The 25,477-nt window shown below is 44.5% G+C and overlaps 1 protein-coding gene across 2 annotated transcripts; it reads left to right on the top strand.

Annotated features, from left to right (window-relative positions):
- The first annotated feature begins 5,316 nt into the window (after window positions 1–5,316).
- LOC308118753 (uncharacterized protein) lies at window positions 5,317–15,679 on the top strand. Of its 2 annotated transcripts, none has more exons than XM_080478278.1 (7): window positions 5,317–6,690; window positions 8,030–8,103; window positions 8,362–8,590; window positions 10,177–12,146; window positions 12,255–12,473; window positions 13,749–13,885; window positions 14,685–15,679. In XM_080478278.1, exons 1-6 carry the CDS (start codon window positions 6,336–6,338, stop codon window positions 13,851–13,853), a joined length of 2,952 nt encoding a protein of 983 aa, XP_080334404.1. In that variant the 5' UTR covers window positions 5,317–6,335; the 3' UTR covers window positions 13,854–13,885; window positions 14,685–15,679. The 2 variants fall into 2 exon arrangements, with proteins under 2 accessions (XP_080334404.1, XP_080334405.1); XM_080478279.1 differs by having other exon boundaries at window positions 5,319–6,690; window positions 8,365–8,590.
- The last annotated feature ends 9,798 nt before the right edge of the window (window positions 15,680–25,477 follow it).

The raw sequence follows: 25,477 nt of genomic DNA, 5'->3' as shown, positions 1-25,477 counted from the left end.
TAGATGAAGTTTTTATTTCATATTTTCATAAAGTTTCTTTTACTGCACTGGAATCATTGCTGGCTAATGTGGTAAATGTGTGTTTCTATTAAATGTGTTGAATATTTTGACTTCTTTAAATATAGGGAGTTTAAAAGTAATGTAATATATTTGATTTACTCAAGATTAAAGTGAATTTTTGTAATTATTCATATTCAGTTCACTGGACAGTGTTTGGGATTTTCAAAGCGTGAGAGATTGAGCTGGAAGTATATTTTACCTTCCAACTTCTCCCACATGCTTTGTTTCACGCCAAGTAGTAACTTTGGGGTTAAATGTCGACTTCCAAATGTTCATAAAGAAATATATATTAACTGCTTCTGAGCTCCACAAGCATTACAAGTCCTAACTGCTCAGGGTTTCCAGTATTGTCTGAATCCATCTGCTGCACTTGTTCTAAGGCTTTTTTTTTATTTTTTTATTTTTTTATCAAGAATTCTGGATAGATTCTGTTGTCGATGAACAGTCAATTTGAAATATAAATTTTGACTTTCTTATGACAATATCTGCCCAGTTATTGGATAACTATTGGTGTGTGGAAATATTAGATTACTGATTTTGCTTTCTTGCTCTTCTTAAAATACCTTTTTTTTTGTTTTCTGCACCACGGCTTGTCATAAAGTGTCTTCTCGAAACTGTCAGCAGGTCTGGGAATCAAGTTTTTAATCCATCTTCAACCAAAAAAGGTCCAACTAGCTCATCTTTAATAATACCAGATCTCCACCTCCACCTGGATTCTGAGTGGAGCTCTATGCTCATTACTCGTCCATCAAGCGTCACTCTCACCTCTCAGTCCATAAAACTTTGAAATCTGTACTCAGATGTTTCTTGTCTCACTGTCTCCTTGTGTGTTTCAGCCTTTCTTCCTTTGGCCCTTCCTCTGAGCTGTGAACACCTTTATAACTTTACATTTTCATTCTCAAATCTTTCCCAGTTACATTCTGTCTTTTGCTCTCAGCAGGCAACCAAAGGTTTGATGGTTCTGCGATCCCGCTCCAACATCTTGCCATTTCAGGAGTCCTGCGTCCCTCTAAAAGTCTGTCGGATATCCTTTGTGCTTCGTATTGCTTGAGGGGGAAAAAAAGCTGCCTTCTAATTATCACCCCGATATCGGTGTTGATCTCCTCAGGCTACACCCTCCCTCATTACACAAATACACATCAGTCGGTTCACTTAAATCCAAAAGGGATTCAAGTCTGTGCAGCTTGGAGTTGGAATGTGTGCTTAAAAAAATGACAATATAGTCAAAATACTCACTTGCCTAATAATTTGAGCGTCATCATTTCTTGCCTAAAATGAATACAGTATCCAAACTTCATCCTACTGAAAATGTTCTAGGGGGATTATATGAGGCATGATGTCACAGTGTTTTGCACTGTTGCCTCACAGAAAGACTACCTCCTGAGTGTAACCCCCGTACTTGGCTTTACTCTGTGGTTTCATGAACACGCTGCCATCCCCCTGCAAACCAAAGATGGAGGCGGAGGGAACAAATCACAAATGCATTACTGTAATTAAGTAGTATTTTTGAGTACATACTGCAAAAACTGCATGACAACACAACAAAACAAGCCAATAAAGTAACTAATACTCTGGATAGTTTTCAAGAAGAGTACGTTTACTCAAATACATGTTTGAACGACAGTATTATTCGTGAATAATAGTACAGGGTTGTTGTTTTTTTTTTTTGCTTTCTCTGGTTGACCTTGGGGTTAACACGTGGATAGGCTCCTCCCCCTGTGAGCTAACCTGAAGGCAATGATTGAAGACCTTTTTCACTGACCTCCACGACCCTTCAGTTTTGAGTCAGCAGTCGACTGGACGACGACGACCTGCAGAGTGCGTAATTAGGGCTGAGTGAAAGAACCGACCGCTGTGCAACATGTTAATTAAGTGAGGTAAACTGTCCTGCTCAATAGCACAACCAAGATAACCTCATGGCCACAGCAGAGCTTAAACTGTTTATCTACAGGTGACGGGCTGAGTCGGCCTCTGAACCTGTTTTGCTTCTGCATTTTTTTTTTTAAACAACCAATAAATTACAAAAAAAAAAAATGCCTGTCTCTCTGTATTTGACTTGTGAGGAACTGGTGACGTGATGTCCGGGGTGAACCCTGTATTTGTTTGAGCCTAAGCTGGATAACACAGGATAGATAATGATTGAAGGAGCAGAAGTGTACAAACAGAATCATCCCAGAAGGAGCAGCTCCTCAGCGTGTGATGGGATTACTTATCTCTAAAACCATTGACCCATTCCAAAGGTGCATGACTGAATCATTTCAAGCTCTCGCTCTCCAAAGGTTTTATAATATTGAAATATGGATAAGTTATGATGGAGGAGCCAGGGCCAACGAGCCCAACACATCCAAGTCATAATTTAGCGTTGAACAGATTGGTGCACAAAATAAAATAAAAAAAATAAAAGTCTCCCAGAACCTGGAAAATTCACCACTACTTCTGTAACAATTGATGTGAAACATCAGAAATAACTGGTATGAATTTAACGTGAATGTGAGGAACGGCTGTAAGAAGCACAGAAAAACAGATCAGAGATACAAAACTGCTGCTAATCAGTGAAAAGGGTTTTTGGTTCTGGTTTTTTGGGAAGTCGCACTGACTTACAAGTCGGTAGATTTTTTGGTCATTGATCCTTTCATGAAAACAATGCATCATGTCAAAAAGAACGTGGACACAAAGAGAGGACTTTGGAACCACAACTAGACCTCTGAACAAAGTAATCGACCTGAGGACGCTGGAAAAAAAAAAAAAAAAGTTGGACGTCAAAGACTGGTTGGCCACATGAACTCGGCTTCGGAATATATTGCAAGATATTATTAATATAATTGATCAAGGTGAGCTAAGAAGCTCCCACTGGTCTCCAAACGTTTCCTTCTGGGTAGATACAGTATATATATACGTATATATATATATATCCAACTCTCCCACATTTACAGAGTGAAGGATCTAGATTTGTTGATATATGTGTATTAAAATTGGAGGGTGGATTAAAGAGATGGCATGAAACATTGGAAAAGATCACATGCATAATTAAACAGCAACAACTTGTTTTTGAAGACATCTGGAAACCTTTTTGTAAGTCTTTAAAGACACGATCCAAATGCCGGTAACTTGCTTCAGCCGGCGGAAGCTCTGCAGGAGTAAAATATCCACGTGGTGAGATACAAGGTCCTTGGAATTCATCACTGTTACAGCTGTTTTCATCATTTGTCTACAAAATTCAAATGATACTGTGGACATATATTATTAAATAAGAAGAAAAGCCTGATCTAATCTAATCCATATGTGTATCTGTAAACATGTGGGCATGTGCAAACAGTGTAAACCATACCCACATACCTTTTTTATTTATTTAATCTCATTTATATTTTTCCAACACATTTCTCTTAGATTTATTTGATGAGGGGTAAAGGGTATAGGAGAGTGAAGAGGGAGGAAAGTTTGCTTTACTGCATGTAATAACATCTTACTGTTTGCTTTGCTGTTATTTGCAAACCAAAAAAAACAACAATAAATATGCTTAAAAAAAAAAAAAGTTTCATTCTCTCAGCGTCCTCGACCTCCGGCCGCACAGTGAGGAGTGGATCCATAGATAGATGTGATGTCTCCTGTAGCTTTTGTTTTTGATCGAGGGTGGATGTTGGCAAAAATAATAGATAACAACAGGTCCATAAAGAAGGAGGAGTGACCTCCACCTTTAGCACCAGCTGGAGGTGTTGGTGCAGAAACTAGCACCTCCAGCTGGTCGCACTCTTTCAAAAAAATATTGGCTTGTTTCTAGTTTATATTATATTTCTCATGGTTGGAGCTGTCAGCATTTGAACACCCTCAATTGTAGGTTCATTTTAACAATCAGCAACTCGACCAGGATGCTGAACATCTTTTGTGACCCACAAACTCTGAGGACTCACATCCTTTGTTAAGTAAGGCCACGTCGAGACTGACACATAAGGACTGTGAGGGTTGTGAGTGTGGCTGATGCAGGATGTGGCTGAATGCTTTTTCTGAATTGTGATTTGTTTGTATCATTCATCTCAGCTTTTCAAACTCTCGGCTTGTAAGTGATGAGAAATAGTAAAATGATTCCTTGTATTTGAGCACAAAGCATCACATTTTGAATAAAATGTATCCTTCATTTTAAGTATTACCAAGATTAGAGAAATGTGTCTTATTAGTAGGTTGAATTGTGCGGACATCCGTCAGTTAGTTAGTTAGTTTGTTAGTCTGATAATAATACATCTTATAACGTTCATCATTCATACTTATTATCAGAGTAAAACATGCAGGATATTGATGATGTATTCAAAACAAATTATTACACACAGTAGATGTTCTGAATGACCCTTGTAGTTTTAATGTAAATTCAAACGAATCTTTATCCTTATGAAGAGTAAAGTATATTTAATGAATTACAGATGATCCATTAAAAAGGATCACATTCTTATAAGTCTTTGCATCTTTAAAAAAAAAAAAAAAGCCAAACAGCTGCAGCTCATTCAGAAATTCCCACAAAGATGCTGGAGGTCAGAACACCTGAGCTTCGGTCTCTGCCTGTGTGTCAAAAGCATCGACTTCAAAATCTTACTTCTTGTCTATAAAGCTTTGGTTGGTGTTGGAAATGAATACATTCAAATATATAAGCTGGCTCTGAAACACTATTATTGGCTCAGGCTTTCCATTAAACAATAGTTTTCACTTATGTTATTACCTCATCCTGATAAAATGTTCACTTTTTTAATTGTCATTTTTGTGCTTTTCTTAATTGCTTTGTTGTAATGTATTGCCTTATGTAATTGTACAAATCTGAGTTGCCTTGTGTCTGAATGATGCTATAGAAATACATTTGTCTGACCTTTCTTCTTTTATATATATATTTTTCAAAACATTAGGAATTTATTCGTTATTATTCTTGATAATATTAAAAAGAGATCCTTTTTTTTAAAATGTATCACTAATTCATATTTTAACATTGATGCACTTGTGTATTTTTCTACATTGTGACTTACCTCTGTAAACTGCATTAATTGTTCAGACTATTGGATCCGTTATTAGTATTTTCAGGAGATAAAACAGTGTGAGTGAGACCTCGAGGGTGGATCAGGTTAACTTGCTGCTGCTTCAAGCACATATTACTACTGGCACCGTGCGCGGACAACCGACCTTGACGCACAGGGCTGAAAACTAACCTGAGTGGCAGCTCTCTCGGCCAATCAGAAGCCGCCTGGTCGGAGCTCTTTAAGATTTCTGCTAATGGCCTTTGTGTGAAGGCGGGGAGCAGCTGCCGCTGTTAGGCTGCCGATTAGCAACAAACAGAAGGTTACGAGTTTGAGGAATTGGTAAATGTGCCCGCCAGGTTGGCTTTACGGTGACGGGAGCGGGCCGAGCTGAGTCGGGTGTCCGACCGGAGCGAGTTGGCGAGCTTTCGAGGGCGTGCGGCGGTGGTTTGTGCGGTATTTCGGGGCTTGGCCGTTGGGAGAGCAGCCTCGCTTTTAGGTCGTTCAAGTGGCGATGCTGAGCGGAGAGCTGCGTCATCATGTTGCTTCCGACTCGAGTTGGCAAAAAGAAATCTCAAGTTAACGCCGGAGGTGAGGCTGCCCGCCGCCATCCAGCCCCGGAGGCCACTCCCGACCCCTGAGGTAGATGGAAGCCGGACTCCCGGTGAGACGTTGGCGGTGAAGCCTTGTTTACGCGGTCGCTGCGCGGACTTTACATCACTTGGCTCGGCGGTATTGGCGCGGTTCTGTCTCCTGCCCGCATTTATTATCCACACGCGGATGGACAGACGGATATTTCTATTGACTCGCATCCGAAATAAGACCGATCGTGTTGAAAGCCGGACGTTTCGATGTCGTGATCCGCGGGGATGTCGGCCACCACAGTTGAGACGGTGAGAAGTGATGCTCCCGGTGACAGCTAGGATACAAAGCAGGACCGTCCAGTGAATCGCTGCTGGTTCCCACCTGACTCTCCACTCCGGCCACGATGACAGATATTATACTTTATTTCTTTTTAGCGTCACAGTGATTGATCGCCGACACATTTCACAGAGTTAGTGGGGTGCAGGGGGGGGGTTCTTAGGGGGTTTGCTGTCACCATATCCACGTGGATCTGGTTTCGGGTCGGGGGGTAAAGTTTGGCTCCCCGCCGAGAGAGACACAGACAGAGACAGGAGACCCGGCGCCTCGGAATAAGCGGGTTGTGTTTATGTATTTCAGAGGAAGGAGAAGTGCGCTCTCTCAGATTTGCATCCCTTTATCACTATAAACTATAAAAAACTGATGAACATGGCCGGCGACTGCACCCACACCAGAGCGCGTCATTACGCGCAAGCGGACGCGTTTTGTCCATCCAAACCTTGTTCTGATGGAGACCGAGAGCGACCCGGGGACGTGGAGCCGGTGGGGAACTCGAAAGGGCGTGGACACCCTTCACGATGGTCGCCCAACTTCGAGGTCATAGACGGGCTACTGTACCGCAAGAAGCTGGAGAGGGGCTTCATCAACTACCGGGAGGTGTTGACTGAGGACCGGAGGCTGGAGGCCATCTCCACCTTCCATCAACGCAGACCCGGCCAGAGACACTTCTCTCTGGAGGAGACCTACAAATGTGTTGCTGAGAACTACTGGTGGGAAGGTATGAATGCAGAGGCCATTCACAGATCAGGGGCCCAAAGAAGAGTCATATTGCCAAAAAACAGCCAAATTAAACATAAAACGGAAAACAAATGAAATAATATATCACACACGCGTCACTCGGTCCGAAGTCAAATGATCAAAAAGATTCCAAGGACATCAACAATAAGAATATGTCACAACGCAATTACAATTAAATGCATTTGGGTACAGTGGTCATATAATTCATATTACAAAGAGATAATGTCAAATAAAAGATATGCAACACATTTAAATGTATTATGACCGTTCTGAGACAAAGACTGACCAAGAGACAATAGAAATGTACAAACAAATACGCACAATTTCAAACCAAATTACGTCGGCAAGATGCAAAAGTGACCAAGACATTTTGTAAAATGACTCAAATTTAGTGCATGCTGGCACAAAGAGATGCAACTTGTTTCCACGTGAGAATAAAAGTAATACAAGGAAGCACAAAAGTGACAAAACAAAGAAAGGCGCACAAAATGATCTTAAATGGCCACAAAGAAATATAAAGCAACCAAAATTAAACACAAAATGATCCCAGGGAATTACAAAATGACCCAAATGTGTCACAACACAACTAAAATTCAGCGCTTGCTCCCCACAAAGAAATGCTAAGTGACCCGTATGAGACACATAGTAGCCAAAGGAGAAATAAACGATGTAAATCAAAGACACTAAATATTAAGAATAAGCTACAAAGAGATGTAAAATGGTAAAAATGAGACAGAAATTGCTCTCAAAGAGATTTTTGCTGCCATAGAATCAAAATAAACCCAGGCAGGCAGTTATGAAACGGCTATAATTAGACAAAAACAACCATGATGAGAAGCAGAATGAAACAAAGCCGAGCAAAATAATACAAAACATCTGTAAAACCGAGGTTGGTGGGGGTGGGATTCATTAGGCTGAGCATCACTCTTTTATTAGATTTTACAGTACAGCATGTGGACCCATACAGTTTATATGTTTTCAAATGTAGAGAGCCTGAAGTCATACATTCGACATATTTGTGTTTATTGACTTAACTAATTTACCACTAAGTGTTTTACTAAAAGCTCAAGCTTATTTAATGTTGCGTTCAAACAGCAGTGATGACGTCGGGACCTACATTCATTCCTTATTCTTAGAAGACGTTGGCACATTAGACATTTTTGTTTTAGTGTCTGTGAGGGCTTTCTAAAAGCTCTCTCATTGGTTTTACTGGAGTTTTGACCCCTTGCGATTATTCACCCTTTAAAAGTTGTACAAAAATGTGTTCCTGTCCGTTTTGCCTCGCGTTCTGATCTCTTGCACCACGCTTTTCTTCACAGGAATATACTTCCAGATCAGAGACTTTGTCTTGGGCTGTCGAGACTGTCAAAGTCAGCGCAACAAGAAAACAGAGGTATGGCTGAGTTCGACAGAACTGACAACTAACAGCATTCTGGCCTTCTTTTTTTTTTTTCTTCTTTCAACTTTTAAGAATTTCTCATTTATTATCGACGCCTCATTTTACTTTATCTCTTACACTTTAATTCACACTTTGTCGCACATTCTCACTAAATCCCTCTCTCACATTTGTCTCACCACAAGTGCTTTCTCACACGTTTTATTTCTTGTAACGGTGCCTTTCTCTGCCTGCTTTCAAATCCCCCCCCCCAAGAAGCTGAGGGGCGGAGGATGCGTCACAAAGACGATGGAGTCGCACAGCGCGGACATGCTGAGCAAGCTGAGGAGTCAGCGAGAGGCGGGGCTGTTCTGTGACATTACCCTGCGGACCAACAGCCGATCCTTCTCGGCCCACCGAGCTGTTCTGGCGGCCGTCAGCGATCACTTTCAGGAAATCTTCACGGAGATGGACTCCAACATGAAAGCAGACATAGATCTGACTGGTAAGATCAGGCACCAACGGACTGTTTCTCCCAAAACCCCCTTCCAATAAAACCCCCTCTCTGCTGGAGCCACGTTTTAATTCAGCTAGAGGGTTAGGACTTTAAGACCAAATTGAGTCAATCTTGCTCTTATAAAAAAATAAATAAACAATTAGGCATTGAATTGTTAGTTCTTTTTCAAACTATTAGGTCAGCATTGGCAAGCTAACAAAGAAAAATAATATCCAGTGGCAATGTCATTGGACTGTACATTGACAATTACAGATTTTTCATTCATAACATGTTTTAAACTAACGGCCCTTCCAAAAGCTGCCTTCAACATGAAATCTGCTCATACTGAAGTTGATCAGATGCACCTAAGAACTATAGTAGAACCTGCTTTTGCTCACATTTCCAACTAATGCCAAACCAATAAAGCGCAACACTGGGAGTGGCAACCAGGTGAGGTGGTGTCTAGAAATGTGCCTCCATCCTCATGAAGCTCGCCTTCGTGTGCAGCCAGTCCAAACAGCTTCAGACACACTGGCTTTCTGTTGTGGTTGCACAGCGTATTTCTCTTTTCTAACACAACCCACTTAATACTTTCAGTTTCAGCTCAGTCATACATCCTTACTTTTTAATGTTTTTTATTTTTCTTTACAACCTCAAAGTTTTTTTTTTAAAATACGGCTTTATTCAACCAAGGGTTGTGGAGGACTGGAGACAATACTAGCTGACTATAAGCAACAGGCAGGGTAAACCCAGGACAAACACAGAGACATACACTCACCACTCTCACCTAGGGGGCAATTTTGGAGTCAGCAGTTAACCTCAAACAGATGCTTCTGGACCTGACGAGGTAACTAGAGTATCCAGAGGCAGTACTTAAAATGCCCATTACAATTTTCAAATTCCCATGATGACAGCCAATATACATTTTGTTCAAGATATTTCTCATTATAGTTTTTTTTTTTTTTTTTTTTAATCGACCAAAAAACTGTGTAGCTCAAGCAATCACTGCGATGGAACCAAAGTATACAGAGCAGAATTTCTGTAATACCCCGATTCCAAGCAGGAACAAACCCAGGAGTCTGTTATTACTGGTTTGCATTTCTCCAGCAGTCCATGTGAGCTGTGTGATGGCTTTAATTCACAAATTGAGTAAATGTGCATTCACATGACTGTTCCAGACTTGAGTTTACAAAGTAGACCTCTTATCACTCCTCCAACAATGTAGTAAACCGAGGTTTGGAGACGATACATTCGTCACGTCAACTGATTGTTAGTCAAAGGCCATTTTGGATGCATCTGCTTCATCAGGTTGTTGTGTTACCTTTAACCCAGCAATCAACACACTCAATTAAGACACAGTCTTTCCTGTGATTTACTTAATTTATCTTGATGAATGTCTTAGAAGAAGACATCGTGTCTGATTGAAGCAGTTGTGCTTGAGCATTGTGTTAATCCCAGTCATCGTGTTTACACCTTTTTCATGCTGATACTGCCGTCTCTTTGATCATTTGTTAACAATGAGTTCCTTTCATCGGGTATGTCTCACCCACTGATTGGCCAGCATATTTAATGAGAGGTCTTTTTTCTTCCTCCAGGTTTCAGTGAGGACAACCTTCTCTCCCTGCTGGATTTCTCCTACTCCTCCACTCTGTGCGTTCGTCCGCAGGACCTACCCGAAGTCATTGCCATGGCTCGTCACTTGGGCATGTGGCCTGCAGTGGAAGCCTGCTCTGCCCTCATTAAAGAGCAGGAACAGCAACTCCATCCTGGGAAAGGCTTCACTCCAGCCTGTGCTGGTGCATGCAGGGAGCGTCACCACCACCGAAAGGAAAGCAAGAGTAAAAGAGTTTTGGGATTCGGGGACAGCATGAACAATGGCTTCAGTCTAACATTAGACGCATCTGAGGAGTCCTTTGAAGGGAGCCCCAGGCGCAATCTGCGCAGAATCCCCAAACCTCAAGGTCATAATGGCCTTCCGCTGAGTCCTTCACACAGGATGAAGCTCATGGACTTCAAATCTCCTTCTTCTAAAAAGGGCACTACACCTCGTCACGCTGTGACGATCCCACAGTCACATGATTACTCGCCCATCTCTCGGTCAAACACTCGTCTTCTCCGTTCCACCCCTGGAGCTGCTAAGGAGGTCCAGAGGTTGCTGCCTCAATCAGAGACTCTTCGGAAAAGCAGAAAATCTCACCCTGACACCCAGCTGCCGCCGCGTACGTCCAGATCCAGGCCCAGTACCGTGTGTAGCCCTGTGAGGGTGAAACAGGAAGTAGAGGATGTCGGAGAGGATGAGGAGGATTACGCCAGAGCACAAGAAAAGTACAAGTTAATGTATGTTCTGGGCCTACAGAGGACTGCTCTCCTCCCGCGACCAGAGGATCTGATTGGCTGGAGACAAAAGAAGCGGCTGAGGAAGCTGAAAGCCAACAACTATTCACTAACCAAGCGGCGGAAACCCCGTTCTTCATCGCCAGTCGTGCCGTTTGGGGATGTCACACTATCTCTGCCGCTCTGTAACCCCATTAACACTCGCCTCCTCAACAAGTCCGTGAAGATCAAGCCTGTGAGTCCAGTCAGCACAAAGCAGAGTACAGCCAAGCGGCCAAAACCTGCCAAGCAGCGTGTTCCTCCCAGTGACCGGCGCATGCGAAGTCAAGGGGTATTACCGGACATGTTCCAGCCTGCGTCCCGCGCCATCTTTGGGGGGAGAGATCTTCGACGATCGGTCAGACCGGGTGAGGGTGCCCACCTTCAACAGCCTCTGCAACGCAAGCCCAGAAAGAGTAAAGTGAGAAACACCATCAGGATCAAAACCGAACCGGAGGATTATTGTATCTCACGGCTGCATCTTTCTTCAAACAATTACCACGACCACAAACCCCCAACTTCACAAAGGACCCAGTCGAGAAATAAGGAGGAGGCGGTGAAAACACCGCGGTATAACAGCAGCAGACCAGCGGCGAAGGCCAAACTTCGGGCGGAGCAGACAAAGTGCAAGAACAGACATGAGGGGAAGAAGGTGGGTGGCCAGGGCCCGAGGGCAGTGGTGGAGGCCAGACCAAAAATGAAGGATAAAGAACCCGATGAGGTCCCGTTCCCAGAACACGCACCTCCGTCCTCTCTCTACAACCACCCTCTGTACAAAGTCATCAAAGAAGAACCAGCAGACCCCGTGCCAGTCGGAGCGTTCCCCGACCCTCCATCCCCTGATCTGGGGAAACGCCAGAGCAAACCCCCCATTAAATTACTGGACTCTGGCTTTTTGTTCACCTTCTGTCGACCGACGGGGGGACCCATGGCCGGGCTGAAGAAAGAGGAGGAAAGCGTGGATATATGTTTAACGCGGTCAGTGTCGCAAGTTGGGGAGAAATTTGGAGCGGAGTCCCCGCACAGGATCCTGAGAGCCAGAGGACCACCCATCCTGCCTGTGATGACGAGAAGGGGAGAGGAGAGGAGAGCGAATCAGGGCCAGGCTCCGAGATCCAGGCCAAACTCTCGAAGCACAACACTGCACCTGGCCAGATGTGCTGCCTCAAAGCCCACAAAGACCATGCCAAAGGTACATAATGAAGCCCGTATGATGATATTGAAGCTCTATTGTATTTGTATTGTGAAAGTTGCAGCCAACTCATTCCTAACCCCCCCCCCCTCCCCCTTGTGTCTCCAGCCACAGCAAAAACTTCTCGCCCTAACAAGCAGAAACTGTGCCATGCTAGACGCTGTACGTCGGGCTCGGCTAAAGCAACTCCGAGGGCCTCGTAGTCAAGCCCCCAAAGTCCCCAAGGCAGCCCACGCCTGTTTGCAGTGCTCCGCCTCTTACAAAGATTGTGATGCTCTAATCATGCATCGCCTCAGGCACATTGAGGGCAAGCACTGGCCTTGTCCGGTGAGTCGTCAGAATAATGTGACTTTGAATGAGTGTCGTGCCAAAAGTCTGATGGGTACTTGAGCCTATCGAACTTAAAACCCGTGTTACACAAAATACACAGGTTAGTTTTACACTTCAGTGCATTTGGAAGGTTTTAGTTCAGATCAAGAGTGTGTTAGAGCTGCGTTCTACCAAACAAATCAAAAAGACATGAGGATTTTATGTATTGTCAGGATGGACTACTGGTTCAGTGTGTGTCTTACTTGCCATTGTTTGGTCCTGTCAAAACAAAACCAAACCAAAAAAAAACCTTAGTGTGGTTTACATGTAAAAGTGTGACTTTGTGATCCAAACTCTGGTGTACCCCGAACCAAAGGACTCAGTTGGTCTTAATAGCCATTGTCTAAAATCAATGAAAGTATGAACTATGGGTCAGTCAAAGAGACTTTCTGTGTGAGTGAAGGCAAGTGAAGAAAACCCATATTCATCATAGAACATTCTTTATCTCGCTTAGCAGCACTGCTAATGTTACAAAAAAGAATAATAAAGACAGAAGTAAATTGAACATGTGTGCACAATGAAGGATTTTCCTGCCGTTTGAACAGCCTTTAATGTTTACGTTATTAGTGACTTCCTGACTGGTACAAGTATTAATCATCCACCATGCAATGTTTTCTTTGCACTCAACCCAACACACATCATTGTTATGGATGCTACTTTCCAGGATGTACATGACAGCAGTGATCCATTGCATTATGTCAAAACATCAGTCTGTAGTTTCAGGTAAATCCATCAATATGTTTGACATCGCATTTCAGCCTAATCATTACATCATATTTAATAAATCAACTTTTCCTGTTTTCTACAGTTTGATCAGTCATCTTCCTTTAAACGTGAAAGTAGAATGACAATCTAACTTTATTACAACCATTGTAAGACATCATTAGAAAGCTGAAACTCAATCAAGAGAATTCACTCTGAACATACTGAGCAACTCTTTTTTTTTTTTTATCAGTTTCAAACCCAAGTCAGATATTAAGTCTCGACTCAATCTTGTTGCAAACCCATTGGCAGAAGAATTCCTGCTCCACCGCATGGAACCGCCTCGACATGCATCCATGTATGGAAATCCAGTCATGGATCCTGACACGGTCCGCTTTGCTGTACTTTTGTTGCCATGACGACATTATTTAGCACATGCTTGCACGCCTCCGGAAACTTTGGCATCGCAAATCATTAATGTCGACCCCAAAACTTGTGTCCACTATCTAACGCGCTCTCTCTCCTCTGCAGCTCTGCAGTAAATCCTTCTTTCGACTGAGGAATGTACGGAACCACATCCGCACCCACGACCCCAAGTTGTACAAATGCCGGAGCTGCATCGCCGCCGGCTCCTGAGGCTTCGGCCCGCTGGAGCGCTGGAGACCACGGTGGGTGAAAATGAAGCCTGAGCCGCGCTCGAGACAAGCACCTGTTCTGTGTGTGCGGTTGTAGAAACGCGTCATCGGGGAAAAAAAAATTTCACTCACTTTTTATCGACAAAAGTACAAAAATGCCCATCAAATGTTTATTCAACATTTTACTCAATTCCTATTGTGTTTGTTAAAGGTTGTAGAATGTGCACACTTTTAAAATCACAAGTGGAGTGTCAATCGAATGATTTCCATTTATTTTATTAAAACACATTTTTAATACTGACTGCGATGAAGACGTCAAATAATAAAATGGGCTCCTGTGAAGAACCAGAAGTTTACCCGGTATGACGACCACAGGCCTCTCAGATCGTTTCAGTTCCCCGTCGATCCCAACTGACTTTAGAAACGGAATCTTTTACAATGAAACCCTGACATCAACCATAAATTACCGCTTGGCAGGAGATATTCCGTGCTGTGTGTGTGTGTGTGATCTTTGATGAGAAGAACTTTTAATTGGTGCATTTTGTCCAAACTGCTCTAATCAGCACCAACAGCAAAATGAGTTTCTAAACCTTAAATCTCATGAACCCGAAGTTTGGTTTTGGTTCAATCTCAAACCGTTCGATCCCGAATGATGGCGATGGAGTTTTGACCGTCGCAAAGAGTTAAGCACGCGTTTCACCTTCCCTCATATCTGGCAGAAGGAGCCCTCAATACCCCACAGCGCCGCGCGATCACATGAGCTCAATATCTGCATCGATTTCCATTTTGGAGTCCTTTGTCTTGTTTCTCACCGCTCGCGTTTGTTTTGCAGGATGAAGGCTGCCGGCGTCTTTACCGCCGGCGAACGGGCCGAAGCCAGAGGCACATGATCGATCCGCAGCTTGTACATAATGAATTCGTCACACGCAAGCACAGCGGTCTGTGGAAAGGCATAATTACTTTCTATTCTAATCATTGCCGTTGTCAATGATCGCTAATGTTATTTAAATAACCAAACCAAGGTTGCTGTTCCTGTTTGCTTTTCCGTAGCTAAAGAAGGTTAAACTTGAACATTACTCTCAGGGGCTGGGGAAAGAGATGCCACGGTATAAAGTGATTAAACGTCACGGTTTGTGTACAAAATGAAACGTAGAGTGATTGTTAAGACCATTACTTCTACTTATTGTTATCTTTATTTTTCTATGTGCGGATGAATTTTTTGAGTGCACTTTTATCATAGCTTACGTTGTAAACCTAAGAAGTGGTAATGAAGGTTTTGGAGTCCTTGGCGGGAATACTTGAAGTGACGCAAGTGCTGGAGGGAATACTTGAAGTTGGAAGGGGGGTCTTCAGAGTGAGCCTGTCCTTTGGGTGTTTCAGTGGGTCTTTGTCCTTTCGTGTGCTAACTTTTAAACGACTTCACTTGTCTCCCCCCCCTCCTTTCGTAATGATCTGCGACGCTCACCGAAGTCGAGGATTCGACCCGGGAAGGTGGTCTGGTGAAACCACTGCATGTGCATTTGCAGGAACATTTGTAGTCCACTGTCTTTTCTAAGGCTGCCAATTTTAAAAAGGGAACTCCGTCTTGTTTTTAATGTGAATTTATGAATAGTAATCAACACAGTTGTATCATGGATGTTCTGTTGATCTCCTCTTCCACTTTAATCCAAGACGAGAATCTTGTACTAAATTCTCCTACTGAGTAAATGCAACGTGTGCACATACAGAGATGTTTATGTTTCACAAATTGATTTAAAAATAAACGAGCTGTCTCTTGGTATCTGTTGAAAGACTGAATAAATTTTCTTTCTTTTTTTTTGCCTTTTATACCCCTGTTCCTGCTTTTGTTTAAAAAAATATTTTGGTTTACTGCTGAAGATTAAAAAAAAAAGCAAATCTAAATTGAACCAGGTAAGTCACTCCAGTATCTTTTTCAAGGGGAACCTGGCTGCAGAAACTATGAAATCGTTGCCTCAGATTCCGTTTAATACTAATTATTTGGTAAAGATTATGATCCAGAAAGAAAATCTGGGGAACATTAAGCATGAATGATTGTTTGATCTTTTCGAAAATACCGTGAAACACATAAATCCAAATAGTCTTTAAATTGTATGCGGTAGTTGGTGAAACATTCATCACAGTGAGGACAGTATTGGAACCTTCCACACATGGTTTAAGGATCACAACCAGTTTGAGGCGTTGACTTGGCCTCCAGATCCCACAGATCTCACCTGAGCATCTGTGGGACGCGCTGGACAAACGGGTCCAGTCCATGGAGGTCCACCCTGCGAGTCACAAGACTGAGCCGACCTGCAGCAGACGTCTCGGTGCCAGACGCCACAGCAGGTCTTCAGAGGTTTCGCAGAGTCTCAACAGGCGTCAGAACGGAAACTTGTGTGGGTGTGTCTGCACCTGTTTTATAGTCTCTGGGAAATTTCAAGTCCCGTGACAATTAAAAGATGAGTGGAGAGTAACATTCTGAACCTATAAAACATTAAAAATAATGTGGTTTCAGAGTTAAGCTTGTACAAATAATACATGTACACCTGTGTACAACATAATAGAGCCTACATGGAATGTTTTATTTAGTTTTTTATTCTTCTCAAACCTGTTTTTTTTTTTTTTTCCTAATAATTTTACTTTCTAAAAAAAACGATTTTAGAAGCTTCCATCGTCTTCAGCATTGAGGCAAATTTCCCCCGTGCATAGCTTTGAGTGCAGCATAGGGAAGTAATGTTGGAATTTGCATAAATGTCCCTGTGCAAATCAGTGAAATCCAAACTGCTCTGCAGCTGCATCAGGTCCTTCCTGTGACAGACACTGAAACACCGACACAATATTCAGCAGAGAAATCCCACACGAACCATTAAAGCCAGACAAAACGGAGGAAGAGAGAGCTTCTTTGGCGAGTTTGGGTTAACACTTTTCAGAATAGACACGCTTTAACAAATCTCATAAAACTCCAATCTAATCCTTTGAATTCAGCATTATCATCCTTGATTTGAGGGAAACTGAAAACAAAACGTATCTATCAATCTGGACAACAGAGAGAGAGGGAGAGCCTAAAACATGATTTTGCACTGTGAGAGGAAATTGAAGTACCTGAAGCAAACCCACATACAGACAGTGAAAACATGCAAACTGCACACAGAAAGGTTCCCAAACCCAGAATAAAAAAGCAGGAACGTTCTCACTGTGACGCTGTAGGTTTAATGTTGAAATAACGTATTGCACAGTGACCAAGACCGACCTGTGGAATGGCATCGCATAACTTGGAAAAGAAGTCCTTGACTGAAAATGAACACTCTAAAAAGTAACTGATGTATCTGATTTATTCACTGGGGATGTTGGTGTTGTAACACAGCACTGAACCCTGGACCAGAAAGTGCAGGATTTATTCAGATCTTTTTGTACGAAAACAATAGAAAAAAAAACAAACTCAAGTTCACTTTCAAGTTGCCTGGTAAAACAAAATTAACCCGAAAAATGTGTTCGTTTCGTGAACCCGAGAAAACCCGAACCAGACACTAGATGGCGCCCTACAGCTGTAGATAACAATGGCTGCTCCTTAACAATAAAACTACAATGCAAAATGGTTCCAGCAGTGTGAAACATCACCTCTGGAGACCTGGAAACACCTCCAATGAAGAAGGAGAAAACACTCATTTGATTCGTTTGCGGGGAGAGAAACCTAGCCTGACTTCCAGCTGGATGTACTGAAAAAAACAAAACAAAAAAACTCCTTTATGTTCTGACATTCAATGATTTGTAAACGTACGACACGATAATAATGCTACAAAAAGGGCAATGATTTAGGTTTTAAGCACCCTCGACTCTTAAAGGTCAGCAGTCTGAGTGCCCAAGAGTGCACGGTCTTTGATAACAAACAAAAAAAAGGAAAACAGGAGATACACAAAAGGGTGATATTACACGTGTAACATCCCTTGTGCATCATGAGGATCAGACTGATAAAAGTGTGTTTGCATTAATGAACCAAAAGGGTTTTTTTTTGGGGGGGGGGGGGCATGGAGTATGTTGACATTAACCCCGCAATTCTAATAGGCCCAGTATCTATTGCAGCTTATTATAGAGTAAAACTCTTGAGTGCCTTCACACTGCAGCATTATTCGGGGGCCGTGGAGGGATACTTTTTCAGACTCATAACTAACAGGGCTTACTTGGGTTACCCTTGCCCCACCAGCCACTGCATATGCAGGCTTATGTGAGTTTAGGGAGCCATGGAGAGCACGCCCAGGAACAGCTGACAATTTATGCTAGTGGGGCCCCCACATTCTCAGAGGAGAGAGAGAGAGAGAGAGAGAGAGAGAGAGAGAGAGAGAGAGAGAGAGAGAGAGAGAGAGAGAGAGAGAGAGGAGGGGGTAGTAAGGGAAGAAGAGCAGGAAAAGAATGGGATTTTAGAGAGTGTAAAGGGTGAAGCGTAAGGATGGGTTGGAGCAAAGCAGACCTGGGTTTAGTGGGGTGAGAGAGGGAGAGAGAGAGAGAGAGAGAGAGAGAGCGCGAGGGGGAATGGGAGGCTGTCTTGTTTGTAGCTTGTCAGCAATTGCTTGAGACAAGCTTCCCCTCCATGTGTGAAAGCTACTTGGCAGGAATGCTTGGGACGTACCAAGTGCAGCCAGGAGAGAGGGGGGTTCCACCACAGGAACAGACCCGGATTGAGGAGCCAGTGTGTGGTTGAAGTAATCCTTCGGCGGTGTCGGCTCTTTGATGTTGTATCTTTGTGTGTGTGTGTGTGTGTGTGTGTGTGTGTGTGTGTGTGTGTGTGTGTGTGTGTGTGTGTGTGTGTGTGTGTGTGTGTGTGTGTGTGTGTGTGCGCGCGCGGAGAGGGGAGGGAGGGAGCACTGTGTGGGTGTGAATGGGGCTGGAGAGAGCGTTCTGTATGGATATGTGCTCTCTCTCTCTCCCCAGCAGCAACAAAAGAGAGGGAATGAGACACCCTCATGCCCCCTCCCCTCTCTCTCACTGGCTCTCAGGAGAAAGAAAGCAAAAAAAAAAGGAAAAGAAGATGATGAAACCTGAAGTGGTCCTGCAGTGTGAATTGTAGGAGTGTGTGTAGACACACTGATGTTCATGCATCTGCATATGTGCAGCTCCATGCATGCCAGAGCAGATAGCTTTTCCAATTTAATCTGTATACTAACAATCTGTGCATGTGTGTGTGTGTGTGTGTGTATGTGTGCGTGTTTGTGTGTGTGTGTGTGTTTTGAGTCTTGTATGTGGGTGGGTTTGTTCATGCAAGTGTCTCTATATCTCAGTGTGTTATGTACTTTCTCCCCAGTAGGGGCTGGTATTGTTTTAAGATTGTGTGTGTGTGTGTGTGTGTGTGTGTGTGTGTGTGTGTGTGTGTGTGTGTGTGTGTGTGTGTGTGTGTGTGTGTGTGTGTGTGTGTGTGTGTGTGTGTGTGTGTTGGGGGGGGGTCAATCTCCAGTAGCCTGTTGCTTTCTGCTTCTGACTGCTCTCTCAGCTCCACATCAGGAGGAATGCAGACTGAGATGGATTCCTGTAGGATTCCTCGTCCCCGGCGTCATTATTCCCACTGCCGCTGCTGAACAAACACACGCACATTTTTTATTTTTTTTGCTATTTGCTGACATAAACAAGAACATCCTAAAACTTAAATCGACTTCAATCCCAATGATGAACCACTTTTGCTTCTTTTCCCTCGAAACATTTGACCAGTTTTCTACTTTCAATTGTACATTTGTTCTCTACTTATTGCTGTCTTCTTCTCTATTCCTCACTACTCTATCACTGTCTCATGCATTTCTACATCTGTACATTCAACAGATTTCACTTGGACATCCATCTTAGCATGTAATAAGTATGTCCTTTTTAAAAAAATGTAGTATAGGACTTTTCCAAGATATATGTATACAGTTTTTTTCAAGATCAAGGTATCATATAGTAGAGTTACATGCAATATAAGGAGAGAGATACTTGTGGTTGAAAGCATGTATGTATATACATGTGTGTGTGTGTGTGTGTGTGTGTGTGTGTGTGTGTGTGTGTGTGTGTGTGTGTGTGTGTGTGTGTGTGTGTGTGTGTGTGTGTGTGTGTGTGTGTGTGTGTGTGTGTGTGTGCATATGTGGAAAAGAAGTAAAGTTTCTGTTTGTCCAGTCAGCAGCAGCAGCAGCAGCAAGCCAGAGAGAGCACTGTCCGCTGTGTTACACAAGAAACTGAATGCTCCTCTCATCCCTTCACCCCCACTCATCATCTGTTTCCAGAGCCTGTGGTTAAAAAAATAGAGAGAGAGAGAGAGAGAGAGAGAGAGAGAGAGAGAGAGAGAGAGAGAGAGAGAGAGAGGGAGGAAAAAAAATACAGGAAGGGGCCAAGAAACGGGATGCAATTTTAAATGAATTAGGCCGTGAATAATTTTCAGGATGTCAAAATGTATTGGGGTGAAGGCATTTATGTAATTGGAGCACTTGGTTCATTGGTACACAGCTTAAGAGAGGAAATTCTTTATTATTACTGTAACGCTCCGCGCGCACACAAACCGTAATGAACAAGCACACAAATTCATCGACTTGCATGTTTAATTTGTGCAGTTACGTGTTGGCACGCACCTACGCCAGCACCTGGGTGATGTGACCGATACAGGCGGCCGCGCCGCTCTCATCGACATGTCAACAAGAGGAGGTGCACCGTAAAGAACGGAGGGAGCAAAGGAGATCAGAGTATGAAGAGAAGATAAGAAAGGGAGAGATGTAAAGAGAGGGGAGATGTGAAGAAGGGAAAATACAGGGGAAGACAAAGGAAAAGGAGAGCGATAGCACAGACGAGAGATGAGGGCAGAAGGATGAGATGACACGAGAGGGCAAAAACAGAAAGGATGGAAGGAGGAAACAAGAGATAGGAGAGGTGAGGATGAAAGAAGAAGAGTTGCGCAATGTAGCGTGAGGTGAGACGAGGGAGGAAAAGGAGAAGACTGGTGTGAGGGTTAAAAATAAAAGAGGAGGAAAGGCTAAGGGACGGGGAGGAAAGGATGAGGGAATAAGACGGGCGAAAGGAAGCAAGGGAGGGAATGAAGGGAGGGGAAAAAAGATGGGGTGTAAAAGGGTAGATGAAAGAGAGGGAAAGTTGAAAGGTAAGAGGGGTGGAGAAATGAATGAAGACTGTGGCAAAGGAAGGCACGGATGGAGAGAGGGAGGGAGGCTGGTAGAGGAGGGAGGGAGTGAAAGGAAAGGGAGGAGGGTTGATCTCTGGGGTTTGAAGCACATTAGTATTCATGGGGAAGAGGAGGCCACAGACAGCAGAGAAACAGAGGGACCAGACTGAGAGCAGCATACCACACACACACACACACACACACACACACACACACACACACACACACACACACACACACACACACACACACACACACACGCACACAAACACCGCATGTAAGCAAGCGCTCACACATCTCTGCGTATACGTGCCCACACGCACATCGCTTATGTATTATGTGGTCTCCGACGCTACAAAGGGGTCCAACCACTCCTTCTGCTGAGACCCACACAAACAATCCGTGCCTGGTGAAAGACAGCAGCAGAGACAATTGTGCTCCATCTTGTCTAATATCTTCAGGTTGCACACATTAATGTGGATGCAGGCCCTGAAAACCCTCCCAGGAGACGGTTTAGCGGTTGAGGCCTCTGAAACCGCACGCACCCCTGCCGGCCTCGGATCGAATCCCGCTTCTGAAGCATCTCTCCTGTGCCTTCACCGCTTCGCATCCCTTTTCCTCCCTCCCTCTCCGTCAATAAAAGCAGAAGGTACCGGAGGGCTAGAGATGACGTCTGCCTGCTTAGCTTCCCTTTCAGAAGAGAAGACCTTAACTTCTACGGCATGTGCAGACGTGGAGCGGGGCGAAGAGATTGGGTGATTCATTTCACTGTGCCAGAGAAGGGCTGGGCTGAGCTCAGGGGAGAAGGTGGAAGACAGAAAAGATTCCTATCGTGTTGGAGGCCACTTGCAAAACACCTCTGATGGTGGCAGGAGGAGAGCGGAGAGAGGGAAAGGGAGGAAGGGAGGGAGAAGTGGCAACGCTCTCTGGGTGTTCTATTCTTGTCTCTTTCTCTCTCTCCTCAGACTTTAGGCCTGTGTGTGTGTGTGTGCTTGTGTGTGTGCTTGTGTGTGTGTGTGTGTGTGTGTGTGTGTGTGTGTGTGTGTGTGTGTGTGTGTGTGTGTGTGTGTGTGTGTGTGTGTGTGTGTGTGTGTGTGTGTGTGTGTGTGTGTTAGCACAAGCATGTGTGGGCGGGCAGGTGGTGTACAGCTGACAGTTGATTTGCTGTGACACCAGACACACGGGCTGCCTTGGACTCCCATGGCCTAGATATCAGTCCCCTGGAAGACCCTCTCTCTCTCTCTCTCTCGCTCTCTCTCTACCACCCACCCACCCGACACACACACACACACACACACACATACACACACACACACACACACACACACGCAAAATCACATGCAAACACTCATCTGTGTGACTCCCTTTTCCTTCTGTTTCCCTTTGCCCCTTTCTGTTTCTCCCTCTCTCAGACCTACATATCGTTTTCTGATTGGCAAGCAGGTGGTCTCCACTGAATGTCCTCAAGGGTTTGAGGATGGGGGGGCGAAAAATGGAAAAAGATAACACCAAACGGCGACGCAGCCAGGAGAAAGAAACCGGAGTCGGAAACAGAGGAAAAGAAATAAAAAATGTGCATGGAGCCGGAGCAAGAGGGAAACAGGGAAAGGGAGGAGAGAAAAAAAGAGAAAGAGAGGAGTGACAAAGTGCAGGAAGCTGATAGAGAGAGATGAGTGAGAGGAAAGAACAGAGTGAGATCCCGTCATGTAAACAGACTGAAGCACCGCATAGAGATGGAGGAGGCTGTTGCCATGGCGGCAGAGGCTGCATCCTTTTGTTAAAGATGTCACTCAGGGGGAATCAGGGCTAATGAGGAAGGACTTTGCGCCTGCGTGTGTACGTGCAAGTGTTTAGTCAGTGTATCTGAGCAACAGAGTCTGCCGGTATTGTTGAGTGTTGGCGGTATAATGGTTTCACTTCAGGAAATTTAAAAAAAAGAAATGTGGAAAGGAATACAGTGGAAGAGGCATTTGAGAGCCTGAGGATGAGAGGGAAATTAAAAATAGAGGAGCGATGGAGTCAAACCGGGGTTACACAGTCCATGTAGAGAAATGTCAATGTCATTGGTGCGAAGGGCGAAAGGCAATGAACTACACATGAATGTGACTGTGTGTGTGTGTTTGTGTGTCAGCGTGGAGTCCATTGAGAATCAGGAGATGTGTGTGTGTGTGTGTGTGTGTGTGTGTGTGTGTGTGTGTGTGTGTGTGTGTGTGTGTGTGTGTGTGTGTGTGTGTGTGTGTGTGTGTGTGTGTGCTTTGGTGTGGCACTGTGCTGCGTAGGTGGTTTGTTCTGTGTGCTCTTCATCTTGCTGCAAATTAGCGAAGAATCAAAGCGAAACAGGTTTCATTTAATCCCAGCCTTTCTGTCTCCCTCCTCTTCTCTTTCTTTTTTTTCTCTCTTTCAATCTCTTGTCTCCCTGTCCTCGGCAAACAGCCTTGAGCCTCCCACAGACTGAATGCAGACATCTGCCTGCACTTTCTCTTTCTCTCTGTCTGTCTCTCCCTCTCTTCTGTCTTTGGACCGATACACAAACATGCTCACACACATACACACACAGAGCATTTGTTTCGCTGTCAGCGCCATCATCAAAGAGAGTGAGAGAGGTCTTTGCACTATTCTTTCCTTCTCCACTCTCCTTTTTTGCCCCCCCACTTCTGTTCACCTCCACCAGAGCCCCTCTGTTTTTTTTTTTGTCCTGATCTTCCTCTTTTCCTCTCTTCTTCTGCCTTTATAGACAGGGATAAATAATTTGATCTGGAGGGTTTTGAAATTCCACCACTCTGAGAGGCGTGACGTTAATCTTTTATTATCTGCTCTCTCATTCTTCCTCTCCCTTTCTTTTCCATTCCCTTTTCTCCTTATCTCTGAAGCAGACCCTCCCAACCTCCCTCTCTTACACCCACCCCCCCCCCCCCCCCCCCCCCTCCAGCCTGTCCTTGCAGTATTCTAATGATTCATATTTCACATCTACTGCCTTTTCATTTAGCCTGTCTGCACTGCTTCAGGGACAGCTACTCACGATCTTAATTGACTGAGGCGATAGAGGGGCTGGGTAGGTAGCCGAGGTAGAGCCACCATCCAACCCTCCAGCCCATACAAACAAACGTGTAACCAGCAGGGTGACACCAAGAAACGGCATCTGCACGGCTGAACAAAACCACGCCAGCGCACAGACCGGCATGCAGATTTGCACGGTGTGGTAATTAAGCTGTCGATTTTTCTTAGGGTCAAGGGAGTGACGCAGGAGAGCAGGGCGTAAATGATGATGTGAAGGAAAGGATGCTAAGATGAGGAGAAATGAGAGGACTCACTCCCTCCCTTTCTCACCTCTCTCTCCATCTCTGCCTCTCTCCTCCTCTCTGTTACCCCCACCTCCCCCTGAAGCCCATCTCTCTGTCTGTCTGTGCCTCTCTTTGATCTCAGCCTCTGTCCCACACTGCATATTAAGATGCCCGGGCCCCTGTTTGGTATTCTGAGGCGGGCACCAAGATGCCAGTCTCCATATCCTCTCCTCGCTTCTCTCTGAAAGAGAGCAAAAACCCCTCTGTCTGTCTCAAGATGCTTATCCCGCTAAATGGGTCTGAAATAGCTGGAGAACAGGGCGGGGGAGCGGTGGTGGCGGCAGGGTAGAGAGAGATGCACGGAGGGGGAGAGGGCGGTAGGGGGAAGTATTAGACACACCACAGACGGGTGGTGGTGGTGGGGGGTGAAGCGAGCGAGCGAGCGAGCGAGCGTGGAGGCAAGGGAAAGCGGGGTAAGGGAAGAGAGGCAGAGAGATGGGGCTGATTTTAGCTGAGAGGATAATTAAACGCTATTATCACAATGGGCCACTAATACAGCCAGCCTGTACATTGAGAAGCCTGCCCTCCCATGTTTGCTTCACTAAAAGGAGGGAGGAAGGAATGAAGGAGGAGGGAGGCAGGGAGAGGGAAGCACAGATTAATAGGCGGAGGAAGAGCAAGAGAAACAGAAACAGAAAGACAGAGAGGCACTGAGGGGGACAGAGGGAGACAGACGGCAAAATAGCCAAACAGAATTAGAACGGCAGAATGAGTGGGAGAGTTTCATGGTGGGGTGATTGCTCAGTGTTTGGGATTAACATGGGTCTCTCTCCCTCTCACCCACTCTCTCTCTCGCTATATATATATATGCATCTCCCTCTTTCTTTCTTTCCCTCTCCTTCTATAAGCCCTGGGGATGGCACAGCTTTAGTTAAACTGCTCTATTAAACGGCGCCTGCTGAGAAAATCAAATTATAACTTCCTTTAATCAGCGAGTATCAGTGGCCCACACAGGAGCAGCCAGCTCTGACAGCACACAGAGAGAGGGAGAGAGAGAGAGAGAGAGAGGGAGGGAGAGAAGGAGACTGTGACTGGAGACCTGAGGGAGGCCGATATGAACCTGTCTCCCGTCTGCTTCGGTTCCCATGGCAACAAGATAGAGTGAGGGGGAATATGGGTTGTGGAATGTCTGCATCTATCGTTTCCTCTTGGTAAGCA

This window comes from Lipophrys pholis (genome assembly GCF_963383615.2).
Source record: "Lipophrys pholis genome assembly, chromosome: 13".
Classification (NCBI taxonomy): Eukaryota; Metazoa; Chordata; class Actinopteri; order Blenniiformes; family Blenniidae; genus Lipophrys; species Lipophrys pholis.
This window is presented reverse-complemented; position numbering and strand designations above follow the sequence as displayed.

Bases quoted from the DNA above. Each gene is read 5' to 3' on its own strand.
- LOC308118753 (XM_080478278.1), top strand. From the start codon at position 6,336: ATGAACATGGCCGGCGACTGCACCCACACCAGAGCGCGTCATTACGCG. The intron at 6,691-8,029 runs GTATGAATGCAG...TTTTCTTCACAG, and splicing joins TGAGAACTACTGGTGGGAAG to GAATATACTTCCAGATCAGA. The intron at 8,104-8,361 runs GTATGGCTGAGT...CCCCCCCCCAAG, and splicing joins AGCGCAACAAGAAAACAGAG to AAGCTGAGGGGCGGAGGATG.